This window comes from Populus trichocarpa, chromosome 18, assembly GCF_000002775.5.
Source record: "Populus trichocarpa isolate Nisqually-1 chromosome 18, P.trichocarpa_v4.1, whole genome shotgun sequence".
Lineage (NCBI taxonomy): Eukaryota > Viridiplantae > Streptophyta > Magnoliopsida > Malpighiales > Salicaceae > Populus > Populus trichocarpa.
The window spans coordinates 13,944,766-13,960,327 of NC_037302.2; the positions used below are offsets into that span (position 1 = coordinate 13,944,766).

The 15,562-nt window shown below is 33.0% G+C and overlaps 1 protein-coding gene across 2 annotated transcripts; it reads left to right on the forward strand.

Annotated features, from left to right (window-relative positions):
• The first annotated feature begins 10,011 nt into the window (after positions 1-10,011).
• Positions 10,012-15,364, forward strand: LOC7459885 (uncharacterized). 2 transcript variants are annotated; one of them, XR_002978932.2, is made up of 5 exons: positions 10,012-10,617; positions 10,707-10,821; positions 10,926-11,040; positions 11,347-12,290; positions 14,231-15,364. XR_002978932.2 is itself a non-coding variant. In XM_024589693.2 (4 exons), the coding sequence occupies exons 1-4, from the start codon at positions 10,517-10,519 to the stop codon at positions 11,898-11,900; spliced, it is 885 nt and encodes a 294-aa protein (XP_024445461.1). In that variant the 5' UTR covers positions 10,012-10,516; the 3' UTR covers positions 11,901-12,647. The 2 variants fall into 2 exon arrangements, 1 of the variants encoding a protein (XP_024445461.1); XM_024589693.2 differs by lacking the exon at positions 14,231-15,364 and having other exon boundaries at positions 11,347-12,647.
• Positions 15,365-15,562: the final 198 nt, after the last annotated feature.

Sequence of the window (15,562 nt, forward strand, 5' to 3'; positions counted from 1 at the left end):
GAAACGGGGAGTTTTGTTTGGAATGGGAATTAAACTTTTAAAAAGTCTGTTTTTTTTTTTAACTGGCCACAACCATTCTCATTAACTTGTGTTTTTTTAATTGGATTTTGAAAATATATTAAAATAATTTTTATTTTTTTTAATATTATTGTATAAAAAATATTTAAAAAAATATTAATTTAATGTTTTTTCAACTAAATTTTTTTAAAAATCATAAAAAAACAAAATCAATAATAATTTAGTTTTTGTTAGGGTCTTTAAACTAGATTTGACATTGATCTAATTATATCTCGTTGATAAACTATATATAAAGAAATTATTCAAGAAATGTCATTTTATTTTACAAAATATTAAAATAGTGTCATGTAGGCTTTAATTAAATTGATAGGTCGACTAAATAATCTAAATTTTTAATCTGATTAGACTGGAAGTTAATAACTATAGTCAGAAGACTAGTTGCATGTTGATCGGCCTCGTGCCTAGGAGACCATGATGATTGCCATTGATGGGCTAGTGGGGTGCAAGATTGGCGAGTCACCTTGTTAGACCTGGTTCCATTTGAAAAGAGCTTGTTTCTAAACTTGGTGCAATAATGGCTTAGCACTTTTTGTAGGGTGACTCGATTTAGTAATGCTAATTGATGTCCATTGTCCAATCGTGCTCCTATATAATATCAATGCGGAAACATATTTACGTGTTCATCACGTCGATAAATTGTTTTTACAGATTCAATAAATCCAAACATTTATGGTTGAATTAGTAGTACTATATCAATTCATGTAAATGTCACATAAATATATAATATAAATAGGCAATCTTTCATCATCTTCATGAACATGTGTGCTGTTTTTTTTTTAAAAAAATAGCATTAAATATGTTCAGTTTGAAAAAATATTAAATTAATATTTTTAAAAAGTATTATTGTTAATCATAACTAAGTTATGTTTTTAGATGATTTACATCAATTTAATATATTTAAAATAAATTAATAAATTCTTCAAAACTCCCAAGCACCCGAAGAATGTTTAGTCCGCGCAAACTAGCTCTAAAAAAAACAACCTAGATAAGGAAAAAGGATGACAAGGTCCATCATTTAAGAGCATCGGTCAAGAGAAGAGAAATATATTATTTAATAATTTGATTATATTAGTTACATTTAATTTAGATAGAGTTTATATAGATAGCCACATACAAGAAATAAAATAAATTATTCAAAACACTTCATTGTTTTCTTTAATTAAATGATAAAAATAATTTTCTAATTATTTTGAATAGTTTGATTTCTTGAATTAAATGGTAGGAAATAGAGTTTAATTTCTTGATTTTTTTTATCATTCAGGAAATAATTAAAAATATTAAATTTGATTATTTCTTTTTTTTAAAAAAAAAAAAAACATAACTAGGATGACGGTGGAACAATCAATGGCAGCCAGATTGCTCGTATTTCTAGCTTTTGGGGTGTATACAATTAGGTTCTCTTACAGAAACCTCTCCGGACACTATAGCCAATGTTTTCCCATCAGCTCTAAACAACTATAAACTTTTCCTCCATCAATCGCGGCATTCCTGTTTATTTTTTTATTTTATAAGTATCTTTTTAAAATAAATTTTTTATTTTAAATTAATATTTTAATGTTTTCAAATTATTTTAATATATTGATATTAAAAATAATTAAAAAACTATTTATTTAAATATATTATTAAATAAAAACATTTTTAAAAACAATTACTACAGTAATTCCAGTAAAGGAAATTGCTATCAGAGCAATCGAGAGTAACAAAAAGTCACAGCCACCTCTTTCCGTGTAATCAAGCAAGTTGTTCGAGCATTTTATCTTCACAGACAAATCGCTCCGACATGAATGAATTCAGTCCAACCACTATATCCACGTTAGCCTAATTACAAATATCTTAGAATCTAACCACTATATCCACGTTAGTCTAATTATAAATATCTTAGAATCTACTTATTTTGAACTGCGTTAGTGATTATCTTTTAAAATATTTTTTATTTAATAATATATTAAAATAATATTTTTTAATTTATTCTTAAAAAGAATTTTTTTTAAAAAAATCATTTTTTTAATAAACATGATGCCAGCCACGTTTCCGAAAAAGTTCATATAGAATGCCTCTTCCACTATTAAAAAATACAGCAATATTTGTAAGTCTTTAGATCATTTTTAGAGCAATCAGAACCATTCAACACACATAAGAAAGGTAAAGGAAGAAGTCGCGTGTCATTATCATTAAAGGAATCGAGACGTGGTTGTCAAATCCAACCCGACACAGTGGATTGATACAACAATTCAGTAAATTATTAATTAACTATAAGCTAAAAGGGGGTTTAGTGTAGCCCCTGGTCACAAAGCTTTGCTTCTTCTTCTTTTAATCAATTTCTTTTTAATTTATTTTTTATCAAGTTGTCATGTATAAACAATTTAAGATGTTAACATAATTCTATGATAACTCAACTAATTTATTTTTTTTAATTTTATTTTTTAATATTATATTAATTAAGAATTAAATTTTATAATTTATTTTATTTATTTTTTATTATGTTATTTTAGCCTTATAATTCCGGAATAGTGTTTAAAATATTATCTCGAGTAGACACGGGTTGCTTTTTATGTTTTTATTTTTAATTAAATTTTTATTTTCAAACTCACTATTCAATACTGCAGTGGTTAAGAATTGAAATTTATAATTTATCTTAATTTACTTTTTATGGGGATATTCTGATCTCATGATCAAGATTGTCGATTTTGACATTTTAGCCATGGTTAAATCGGGTCATTTTTTTATTTTATTTATAAGAGGTTATCTCGGTCTCATAACCCAGGTCATGATTCTTTCAAGTTTCAACATTGAAATTTTTTTTATTGGGTTGTCCATGTCTCATAATTTTTTTCTTCAATATTATCATTTAATATTGTATTTGATTGAGAATTATGTTTCATTTAATATTACTTAACGGGTTAACCCGATTCACCTGACTCATTTTTTTCATTAATTTTTTTATATATAAATTTCATCATCCAACACAAAGTCTGATGAGAGTGATTGAGAATCGAACTTAATAATTTATTTTGAGGTGCTATGTATGGGGTTATCTTAATCTCATGACCAAAATCGCGGATTTAGTAGGTTAACCCAAGATACATTATGTTATTTTTTTATTTTCTTTCTATGAGGTTATCTCGGTCCAATAACCCGGATCATGGGACTTGGGTCATTTTTTATATTATTTTTTTAATTAATTTCTTTTTTAATCGATTTGCTTTCTATAAAATTATCTCAAACTTATGACTTTGGTTTCTTTTTAAAATATTTTTTAATTGAATTTTTTCAATTTCATTATTTAATACTGGTTTGATTGAGAATTACGTTTCATAATTTATTTGGTTTACTTTATATGAGGTTATCATAGTCTAATAACCCGGGTCACGGATTTGACATGTAATCTTAGATTGACTAAAGTCAATTAATATGTTGTTATCTTTAATTTTTCTTGTCAAACTATATTTTTACAAGTTGTATGAATTATTTTTGGACCCACATATTCAACCGGGTTATATATATAGAGTCACCCTCGCACAATTTAAAAAATTTTTTGACATAGAAAAAAAACATTAACAGCATGTGAATATTTCTTTTATATAATCTAGTAATGACCTAATTTGTGTCGGTTTGTAATTAGACTGATTGATACAATTGTTCCGATAAAACCAATAAAATCTAATTAAAAATGAGTTAATTTGATAAGAACTAACGACAACAAAAAGTTTACTACTCACAATTCAAACCTTGAATCTCTTCTGTTTAGTATTACCACTTCACCACAACCGATACAAATAATTTAGTAATGTATTATAGTTATATTTGGTATCGATCTAATTGTATTTTTATTTTTTTTAATTATTTTTCTATATGTATTTTTGAATTATTTTAATGCACTAATATCAAAAATAAATTTTAAAAAATAAAAAATTATTTTCATGTATTTTAAAATAAAAAATACTTTAAAAAATAATATTTAATACCTTTCCAAGCAAGCAATAAATCAATTAAACTATTCTCTATTTCTTTGATGGGGTAAAAAAAAAAAAGGTTGGATCACTAAATACTATTCACAACAATTGATCGAAACAAGTGACAAGAGAATTATTAGTTTTTAATCGTGTTTCTCTACCTGTAAAACTCAACGGAGGTCGATTAAGATCCATGGCAAATCTACTCGTTTCTAGTTGATGCAATAGTTAGTAAAAAAAAAATTAACATATAATTTCTTTATAATTAATCGTGGTTTGTCACAGTAATAGGGAAAGAGACGAACGGAGTATTAACCATCACAAGCAGTAATTAACACTCCGATCTAAACAAAAAATTCAATTTGTGGACGTCTTGTAGTCCTTGCAAAGGCTAATTAAATAAGGGAATGCATCAAAAAAATATAATGCAATTAAGGCAATACGTTTAATGAATGTGAGTACTATGAAAGTTAAAAACAAAAATAAAATAAAATAAAATAAAAAAGCAATTATAGCGGACACTACTATTACGGAAATATTATATTGTTGTGAAGGGCTGGATCAGGCTGCTCTCCTTCTCCTTGTCACTCCTTCACCACGGTTGGGCCGATTTTGTTTCTTCCTTTTTAGATGCCGTCGTGTTTGTTGATGTTGGGACTGTTAACAGTGGAGGAAGAATGAGTAGAGACTGTTATGGGTCAGTTTAAGTAGCTGGTTTTAATCACTGGTGGTGATTGTGGAGGTGAAGGAGTGAACGGCGTTGATATTAAAGAAAGGAGCTACAGGCCATGAAGAAAGCTAACTGCGGTGACTGTTAAGGAGAAGGAGTGACAAGGAAACATTATCAAGGCTGCCTGCACCATCGACTAGCCCTTCACAGCTGGTATTTACGTGTCATTAATCTCAAACAGAAACAGCCATGCACATCTTGCTTAATTAAATGTAAACTGTAAAGTCATATCAGATAGCTAAAACCATAGAATAATTGACAGTATGGTTTACCTTCCTGCCTCTAATCTCACCTGCTATGCCATTAAACATCACCAAACCACCCACAAGTAGACCGCACCACTTCATTTAATGCCCCCTCCTTTTGCTCTTGAATTCTTTCTACCAAAGTAGAATCAGCTTCTTCTCATATTTCTTTCAAGGATTGAAGGAGAAGAGGAGCCTTGAGCTCATAGGTCGTTGCTGTGCTGTGTTTAACGATGACTGGAGGGGTGGTTGTGGGTGGGGAATTCTGTTTCAAAGAGGAAACAAACCTTACAGCTCACAGGACCTGTGTTCTTCCCGGGAGATGGTTTCATCGTTTATGATCCTAACAGGAAAATCATCTCTAGATTTGATTCTTATGGCCCTGATTCCGAGCCTAAGGATGAGCTTGTTCTCATGGACGCCACTGGCAACGGCCTCCTCACCCTTCATCGGAAGGTTAGCTCCTCTTTTCTAACTTTCTCATGGATTGACTCGAAGACTTTCGAGGAAGTTCTCCGGGCCTGACAATTATAATATACACGTGTTAACAGTAACCTTTGGGCAATAATTGAGTAAATTATTCTTTAGTCCCCAGGTTTTGAATGTGATCATAACTCAGTTTTTAAGTTTTGAAAAATTATAATTTAATCCCTTAAACTTCTTAATTGTTGTTGTCTCTTTGAAAACGTACTTTTCTTTAAAATCCCAAATGTAATTCAAATTACGCGAGAAACCCCACCAAGTCGGGGGTCTAGAGAAACACCGATAATCGTTTTAACAAGAAAAATGCCGGCAAGAGTTAAAAACAAGTTACAAGAAAAGTGGACCCCTCAACTCATCTGATGCTTGGTAAGGATGTGTGTTGGCATTGTGTAATTGTTTCAAAGTATTTTTATTTTAAAATATATTAAAATAATAATTTTTTATTTTAAAACAATTTAAAATTATAAAAAAATTAATTTAAAATAAAAAAACTCAAATATGTTTTTTTTAAAAAAAGAATCTATCACCAGTTTAACGTTGCTTTTGCAATGGGATTGGTTCTGGTTCTTGATCAAATGTATCGCGATAGTGCTGATGACTATTTGCAGGATGTAGACCCTACCTCAGAGGAATTTTCCTCTCGACATCTTTTCATGATTTAAAGAACAACGTACGAAAACAAAATGGTTCAAAGATTAACAACAACGAAGCCCAATCATGGATAATTTCTATGTCTGCCATGTACGCAGAAGACCTCGTGAAAATGTCCTCTTCACTGTATTTTAATATTGAAGAAATAATAAAAAAAGAAAAAACAATTTGTGCTCCCAATTTTACACATTAAGCTGATGAATTAATTGGGAAAGATGTGATATTGCATGGAGAACTCCAAAGGTAAAAGCCCCGACGACCTTCAGGTCAAGCCTCGGATTACATGTGAGCTATAATTATTAAATTCGACATTTTTGGGGTCAACGCTTAAATTAAATAGTTATATAATTAATATTTTTTTAAAAAAATTTAATTAATATAAGTTTTGACTAGTTAAACGAGATTAAATGTGAAGTTAATTGATGTGGATGCTAAGCATTATTGTTGTCCCTTTGTCATTTTCTTGGTTGGCTACTGTTAGCCGTAGAATAAAAATAAAAATATATTAATGGACTAGAAAATGAATCGTAGAGTCGATCAAGCATTGGACATTGAATGTGTACCCACAACATTAATTGTTTCTTTTTTCGTTTCTTTTTTTTTTTAAATTAAGGGATTTTCAGATAGGTTTCATTGTCTTCGGATGGGTTAAAATTTAAAATTGTATATTTACAAATAAATTCTCCTTATTTTTGGAGTTGAACCAGATATGATAAGGCTACAAAATGTTTTTTTGGGAAATATAAAACAATGATCTCAATTATATAGACAGTCTCCATTTTACCTCCAAAAGATTTTATATCAATTTCATCTTTCAGGTTACAAAAAATTTCAACCAAGTATTTTCATTTGTATTTATATTTGTTTATATATTCAACCAAATTGTAATTTATTTCTTGAAGAAACGACATTGTTTTATAGAATATTAAAATCTCTTATTAATAAATTATATATCATAAAAGCTCAAATTGAGAAATACTTAATAATAAGAGTGTTTGGAAATCTGGTTTATCAACGTTTCTAAAAAAATTAATTTTTTTTGTTAAAAAATAATTTATTTTATAAGTTTTGGATCGTTTTGATGTGCTGATTTTAAAAATAATTTTTAAAAAATAAAAAAAATATTATTTTAATATATTTTAACGTGAAAAACACGTCCAATTCAGTATCGGAATTTATTTCAAAATAAAACTCATACCAACTCAATAGTTGGAGGACATTTTATGAAGTTTGCCTAAAAAAATGATGTGAATACATATAACTTTTGGGTATGGATGATTTGCTTAAAGTAGAGTAAAAAAGTTGCTTAGTCCGTAGTTTGTTAGATTGACACGAAAAAAACTTGTATCACCATGCATGTCTGGATTAATTAATTATTTTTATTAAAATAATATGGTTTCATTCATTTATTTTGAATTGTTAATAATGTTGCCGGGGTTTGGATCGAGTTTAACTAAACCTAATTAAGTTAACAAAGTTACCAAAAACATGGTCAAAGTTACCGAAAACATGGTCAAAGTCTTTTAAATTTATTTGATTAAGTTAATATTTGATCTGATTTAACTAACAATTTAGCTCGAGTCAAACTTTGATTTTTGATTTTTTCAAGTCAATTAACGAGGGTTGCTCGAGTTTAACAACCATGGTTATTAAATCAAAGTTGACAAGTAATAACTAAGAAAAATAATTCACACAAAATGCTTTAAGATTTTCTATCATTATACAGTATCACTTACGTTAAATCACCTCCAAACATGCCTGGTCCATTGATTCCTCACATTTTATGGAATCTATTTGCCTTCAAGCTCATGATATAATGGTGATGATGGAGCAAGACGGGTCATCAAACCACAAAACTTGCATTAATGTACTAATCAAAGAAATTCATCAGGAAAAATAACCCAGGCAGTGCCCTACCAATTACTGGCGAAGCATCAGCACTATCTCTTTCAGATTCTCACTCACAGATACTACAAACTGTAACCCAACAAAATGTCTCCCATGCATTGCCATGGACTCATGGGTTCATTGGCCTGTACATTAATTTGTTTTTGTTGTTGATGTGGTTGGAGGACCCTTGCCCCATTTTTTCCACAACCACGAGCATGGAAGCCAACACCATTTTACCGGATCATTTTCCACAAGCTACGAGCATGCATGGAAGCCAAGACCATTTTACTGGATCATCTTCCACAAGCTACGAGCATGGAAGCCAACACCATTTTACTGGATCATCTTCCACAAGCTACGAGCATGGAAGCCAACACCATTTTACTGCGAGGAGGGTTCGATTAAATGGTCTTTAAAGTACCAAAAAAGGAGTCCACAGGAGTATGCTGGCTTGTGGCCAGCCATTTTCAAGAGTGGGCATATGGCATTTGTGAGTGGGAGAACCCATGCATTGTTACAGGGACATGTCGAAGGCAGTGCTGAGCCTCTCTCAAACCTTTATGTAGGTATCTAGCGCTTCTGTACTGATATATCATGCAAAATTATAGTATAAGTTAATTAACAAATTAATACTTTTAAAACCATAATCGGGTCAAAACATAGTTTCAATTACATCATACCGCGCTCCCATGCCAACCCTTACATGGAATTGAATTTTGTTAATGTACAAAATAAAAGAGACTAAAAAAGAGGTATTAGAAGGTGGCTTTAACCATTCAGCCATGGGATCTCTCATTTACAAGTATTTTAAGTCATCTGTAGCTCATGGCTTATGAAACCCTTCAAAGAAATAAAAAAAATGAAAAAAGAGATTGAAAAGGAAGAAACACACAGTTTCTTGATTGAAAATCGGAGAGTCTGGGAAAGAAGAATAGATTCCCTTCTTTTCTTTTCGTATGTTCTTTTCACTGGCTATATCCATTAAACCAAAGGATTCATCATCTCATCTTTTCCATCCATATCAGCCACTGCCTTTTTTATTTTCCACCCAAAAACGTTTTGTTCCAAGATAGTCAACAATTTTTTTTTTATTAATATAGATGTCCGGGCTACTTTGCGTGCATCTCGATGAATCCCACGAGTTCTGAAATTAATGATCATGTAAATCTCTAATAGCCCTAAAAGGACTCAAACTCGTAATTATTAAAAAGCAAACTCAAAATCTAATCAATTGTGATTCTCACGTTCAAAATAACCAACAATTACTGTAACACCAAGTTGCATTGCATGATAATCCTTGTGATTAACCCTATTCAATGGTGTGCAAGGATTTTAGTCATTTTTTTTTATAAAAAAAAATTAACTGAAGTTAGCCGAAGTTGTTTTTGCAATTATTCCAGTGCTTTTTTTTTAATAAAACAAATTTAAAATAATCAAATTACATTAAAAAAATACTATAAATATATATTTAATATTGTAGTAGCTTTTACCGTTATAGTTTAAAAGAATAAAGTTTTAAAAAGCATGAATTATAGTATTTTCTTTAAACCCAAGTTTTTACCATATAAAAACATACTTATGCAATAAAAATCAAATAATTTTTTGAAGTTTTAATCAATCTAAAAACAGTTTTAACCACGAAACAAAACCTAGTAACCATGGACACAACTCCAACCTAGATTATGTGAAAAACAGAGTAGAGGGAGGATGCCTCTATTTACAAAATGTAGACGGGTATATTTTTTTTTTGGAAAGGAGCCAAGAAGGTCAACTTAAAATTCTGGAAAAGGATCCATAATCAAAAGAAAAGAACTAAATTCTTACAGCATGACAATAGTTTACAGTCATGATTACATGGGATTTGATTTCTAGGGGATGGTGTAGGATAAGATGTCATTTTTGTTTGTGCCCATGCTTTAGGCAATCCAAAGGAATACATGGAACCCAAGCTAGGGAGATAAATTTTAGTGGACGATGCCATCTTTTTTTTTTTGTTGACACCCACCCACATCAAAGCCACTCCTCCCCTTTTCTTCTCCCCAAGAAATGAGCATGAAACCCAAAATCCCAAAAACCTTTCACTGTAAAAAAGAAGACATTACCTTAAGTACTAAAAAAAAGAGGAGGAAAAACTGGTAACCTCTCTAAAATTAGTGGGGCTGGGGCAGGGAAACCATAGGAAAGCAACTCTTTTTCCTTTTTTTTTTCCTCTCTCTCTCTCTCTCTAGTCTTTTGTGCTACTCCCCAGCCAACAAAAAAGAGAGCCCCCCATTGCAAACTGGAAGAATGGATTTGAAAGAATTGAAGTGACCTTGACCCATGTAGTGTCCTCTCCCCTCCCTCTATTTAAAACCCTCAAATATCTCACCCTCCCTCCCTCCCTCCCTCCCTCTTTTCTTTCACTTGGTTTGTTTTTACTACAGTGGTATTAGTTTTGTGCGTGTTTTAGAGTGAGTGAGTGTGTGTGTGTATTTAGCAAGGGGAAGATGCCAAGGCCAGGGCCAAGGCCTTATGAGTGTGTGAGAAGAGCATGGCATAGTGATAGACACAAACCCATTAGAGGTTCCATGATTGGACAAATTTTAAGGTTCTGGGTCTTGATTATTTTTGCTTATTTTGAATAAAGATTGAATCTTTTTATGCATTTTGTGATTGTAAAGTTTTTGCTTTGATTAGGATGGCCTATGACACTCACAGTGCTGCAACTAAAGGGAATAGGGAGTGGCAAGATAAGCTTCTTCTTGTGGTTTACAGGGCTGAGGAAATCATGTACTCCAAAGCCAACTCTGAGGTATGATTAAACTTTTTGTTTTTCTTTTGGTCTATAGATTCTTGGATCTTTATTATGTTGTATTGTGATTTTAAACTCATCATTACATGGTTTTTGCTGTCCAGGCCGAGTATGTGAGCCAAGACACTTTATGGGACAGAGTAAACGATGCCGTTAATACCATTATAAGGAGAGATGAGAGCACTGAAACTGGAGATCTTTTGCCTCCTTGTATTGAAGGTACTGATTTCTTTATGCAATCTCATGTTTCTTGGATCCAACTTTGAAATTATGTTTCTGGGTTCTCATTTTGGCAGCATAGCATCTCAGAGTCAAGACTTCTTTTTTGTTGACAATGTCAGAGTCTAAGACTTTAAATAACTTGTAACAATTGCATTTGAGATTGTAAATTATGCATGCCAAGTTTTTAAAGCATGCATTGGTCTAAGCTTAAATTGTGTAACTCAAAAATTGAAATTAGGTATAGTTTGTAACAATAGTACTTGAGGTGCTAAATCATGTATACTTTGTTGAAATATTGTTTAGCTGCCCTTAATTTGGGATGCAAAGTGGAGAGAGCTTCGAGAAGCCAACGACACAACAATCCCAGGAGCTACCTCAGCCCAAGAACGCAAGAACCGGCATCTGTAGCTCCTAGAGCTGTAGATAGAACTCATGATGAGCAAGGCCCTCGGCTAATGCCAATTCACTCGATCAATCCATTGAACTTTGCTGCAAGAGCCACCACAATTGTGAATCCAAATCTTCCTGTTTCAGAGTCTAGTCATCGTCTGGCTGAGAGTAGTAATGCTGCTCCTCCTCACAGTTGCCCTATCTTGTATGAGAATATCCCTCCTGGCAGTGATCAGTTGACTACCAAGGAAGCCGACATGCATCAGAACTTTGGTTCAGTTTATCCCTTGTTTTATGGAGATCAATATCAAATAGAAGCATCTGATATGGTCTCCGAAGTTTCGACAAGGATGAACTCCAACACTATACTTGTGGGTAAACCTATTGGTACATCAGTAGCTGCGCAAGGGATATCGGCGTCTTGCAGACAGTTTTCTCATGTTCCAGTGCTGAAGTTGGTTCCATGAAAATCACAAAAGCAGATTTCAGGAATATCCATGAGAAGCCAACTGGCACGCAATGTGATTTATCCTTAAGGTTGGGTCCATGCTCAGACCCTTGTATAAGCACCGAAAGAAATCAAGCTCAAGAAAATGAAATCGTTGGCTCGAGCAGTTCTCAAGAAAGAGACAAGTTTAGTGTTTTTTCTCAACATAGAAACAAGGAATTCTGTTTTTTTCCCAGTACAAGCAATAGGGATCCCTCTGAGTCCTGTCCGGATAAGTGGGCCTCAGAGGGTGATGTTCAGAATTTGGAGGCAAACATCAGAAAGCGCAAGGCACCCTTCAGTGACAATGTGGAGGATGGGCATTTTTGCTGGCAGTCCAACCAGTTCATTGGTCGAATAGAAGGGCCAGGTTTGTAGGCATTGTTTTCCTCGTTGTAGTGTATATGCTTCAAAATTTGAGATGGTTAGAATTATGCTGGTCGATCCTTTCTGCAACCTCATTTTCCTATGTAGTTCAGATCACAGAGATTTACATGCCAACAACGAGATTGCAACTTGGGACTTGGTAAAAAGGTGAATTGTAAATGAAATCTGAGTTTGATTTAAATTTTAATAGCTGGTGACATAGCTTTCAAAATTTAGACATCAAGCCATCACCAACATCTAAATAGATATTACTGGGATCTGTTTAGCACCACAATCATTTATTCATTCCACCTTACATCGAATAATCTTGATTTCTTACAACAAAAAAAGAAAAAAGAAACAGTTTTAGGCACAGCTTAGAGAAAGTAAAGTAACCCACCACTGTTGGAGTAGGACATATGACAAAACTTAAGACGTCAAAGGACAGCATGGAATGACATTGAAACCAGCCTGTTGAAATGTCCTGGTATGACATTGTGGGGCTTCTTCATGGATGTCTTCTCTAACATGCAAGAATAAACTTCAAATGTATGTACTTACATTCATAAGAGATGCATTGATCTATCAAAAAGACCAAAAAAAAAAAAGAAAAAAAAGAAAAAGAAATAAGAAATAAGAAATAAGAAAAAAAAGGGAAAAAGAAAAAAACTCAGGCTTTGGGTTGAGGTAAGTCTGTTCTATATTGGGGAGAATGTTGCCTAGTTTCCCAATAAACTGGTGCGAAGAAAGATACTCTTTTCCCCCATTTCGGTTTGTAGAAATTTACATAATTAGGTTTCAGCTAAGGCAATATACCCTGGGTTTGTTGCAAGAATCTGATGTGCATAATGCTCCTCTTCCTTGGGTATATCCAAAGAAGGTTTAGAAAGGTAACTGGTTGTGATTCGATAGGGCAGCTCCTCTTCCTTGGGTATATCCAAAGAAGGTTTAGAAAGGTAATTGGTTGTGATTCGATAGGGCAAGTTATATTCTGGAGAGGATTCTGATAGTAGGCTTGACAATGAGAATGGATTACGTAGAGGTAACTAGTAAGACAACATGCTGAGAATGTGGAAGAGTATTAAAGCACATCAGATTTCTGGAAATGATTCAGAAGGTTACTTCGGCATTTTGTGTGTTTCTTCAGCATTTCTGGAAATGATTCAGGAGGTTACTTTTATATGGTTTCTGTAGCAAGGATCTATTTGAAGCTTGGATTATTACCTTTTGCGGTTTTATTGGTGCGATGACATAACATAGGAGGTCGCTAGAAAGTTTGCTTTGATCTTCAATCGAGCAATCGAGTTCACTGTACCTATTCTGAGTAATTTCAATTGGTGGAATGGGGTACACTTTGAATTGGTGGAGTGATCAAGATATCATTTTGGACTTTTCTCTGTCATCAATGTGTCATGGAAGAAGATTAATATAGCTTTCGATAATGCTTTTTTGTTTTAATGGAAATGGCCAGTTGCTGGTGTTAAAGCGGTGACTGACTCCCTTCTCGAACTGTTTCTTTACCATCAGCAAAAGAAAGGTGGATCCCTTTTCCGGTGTCTTGTATGTTCTGGAACTTAAGAGTTCACTATTTTTATGGAAAAGGACAGGATTCTAACCATCATGCATTATGCAGCTTTCCCTAGTTAGCGCTGAAAAAATATCAAGTTTTGTCATTAACTTCCTACAAATCTTTTTTAATTTGAAACTCTACTGTGGTCAGGTTATGAGACTTCCCCAGATGTTGAAATGGTACAATGTGATATAAAGAAGACAAAAATGAAATTCAATAATGCCTGCTCTGCTCCCAATTTCTCCATTCCGTCATTTACTATTTGCTTCCTCTCTCTTTTCCCTCTTGCATGCCTCTAATACCTCAGCTTGGGCATTTAATGTTTGATTAGCTGAAAAAGAACTTGTTGGGAGTTTCTTCTGTTTCTATTGTAGGTGCTGAGATCTTTTTTGAAAGAATGGTAGGATTCCTCATAGCATGCTCTTGGCAATCATTCTATAGCAGTGGATATAAGCTCAATTTCCACCACATAATTGTATACAAGTAATAGATATCGGAGAATATGTTCATGTTCTTCTTTGATCACTCATACGTGTAAATATTTTTTAAGCTATTATTGTGTTATTTTGAATTAAAACCTAACCAGCACATCTTGGTTTTGGCTTTTACATGATTGGATGTCTGATTCTTATGCACGAGTAAAGTTACTATTAGGGAAATGGAGCATCTAATAGATAGTTAAAACTAAGTGCATTGTCAGACTCCATAGTTCCATTTATGTCTCCATAATCGACTGATTTGAGTTAACACGTGTCATTTCCTTTTCAACGCCTTTCCTTCCTCACCCCCTATCTTTCTGTATTTGAGTATTTTGAGTGCAGAAAAATGTGGGATTCATCTTTCTTTTTGGTCTTTTTCTTCCCCTTTGTACAATTTGCAAGCTGCTAACCTAGCATAGTGTCTACTTCAAGGGAAATGCATAGGGGAGTGGTGCACCATCTGTCCATGACGTGAGCGTGATGGATATTAGCAGTTCTTATTCGTATAGCTGCTTATGCATGACTATTCTTAACAGGTAATTGAGATCTTCGGGTCCCTTTAGTAATTGACCCAGTGGTTGAACCAGAAATTTGATGTTTAAACCATTAAATTGGAACCTTCATCAGTTCTCTCCGTCACTTCTGAAAGCTATGCGTGTAAGTCTCAGGTTCTGGGGGTTGCAGGCCAGGCACAACATCAGGTGGGAAAAAAATTGGAAAGGTGAGGTTTCCGAGTTTTTTCCCATACTAGAACAGTGCGGAAAATATTTATCAAATTAACATAGTTGAATAAATAATTTCAAAATTAACAAAGATGAATCTAGAGGGAGATATTCGTGCTAGTCCGGTCTTTCTTTTAGACTTTAAAAGACTGCTTTCTCCGCATAGGCATCAAAAGCATGCATAACATTTGACAATCCAGCTAAAGAAACAGATGTCTGATGTAAAATGTTAAAGAATGACCCTTCTGTCAATTTTTTTGATCTGTCGCAGTTGACTTGCACACACACGCAACAGCTTAAACATTTTGTATTGCTCAAAACTATTAGGAAATCAGGCAGCAAGAAAACCATGAAGGAAGATCTAGGTAAATCTGTCATAATATGTTCAGATATCAATCAAGAATTTGTGTAAAAAATACTAGTGAAAACAAGGGATTTGGACAGCCCTTACAAGGCTACCTGGTAACTTTTGTTTTACATGAACCTGTTTTGTATGAACTGAATT

What these genes read in the sequence shown, in the direction of transcription:
- LOC7459885 (XM_024589693.2), top strand. Translation starts at nt 10,517, where the DNA reads ATGCCAAGGCCAGGGCCAAGGCCTTATGAGTGTGTGAGAAGAGCATGG. An exon ending in ATGATTGGACAAATTTTAAG is followed by an intron (nt 10,618 to 10,706) that starts GTTCTGGGTCTT and finishes TGCTTTGATTAG; the next exon opens with GATGGCCTATGACACTCACA. An exon ending in ACTCCAAAGCCAACTCTGAG is followed by an intron (nt 10,822 to 10,925) that starts GTATGATTAAAC and finishes TTTGCTGTCCAG; the next exon opens with GCCGAGTATGTGAGCCAAGA.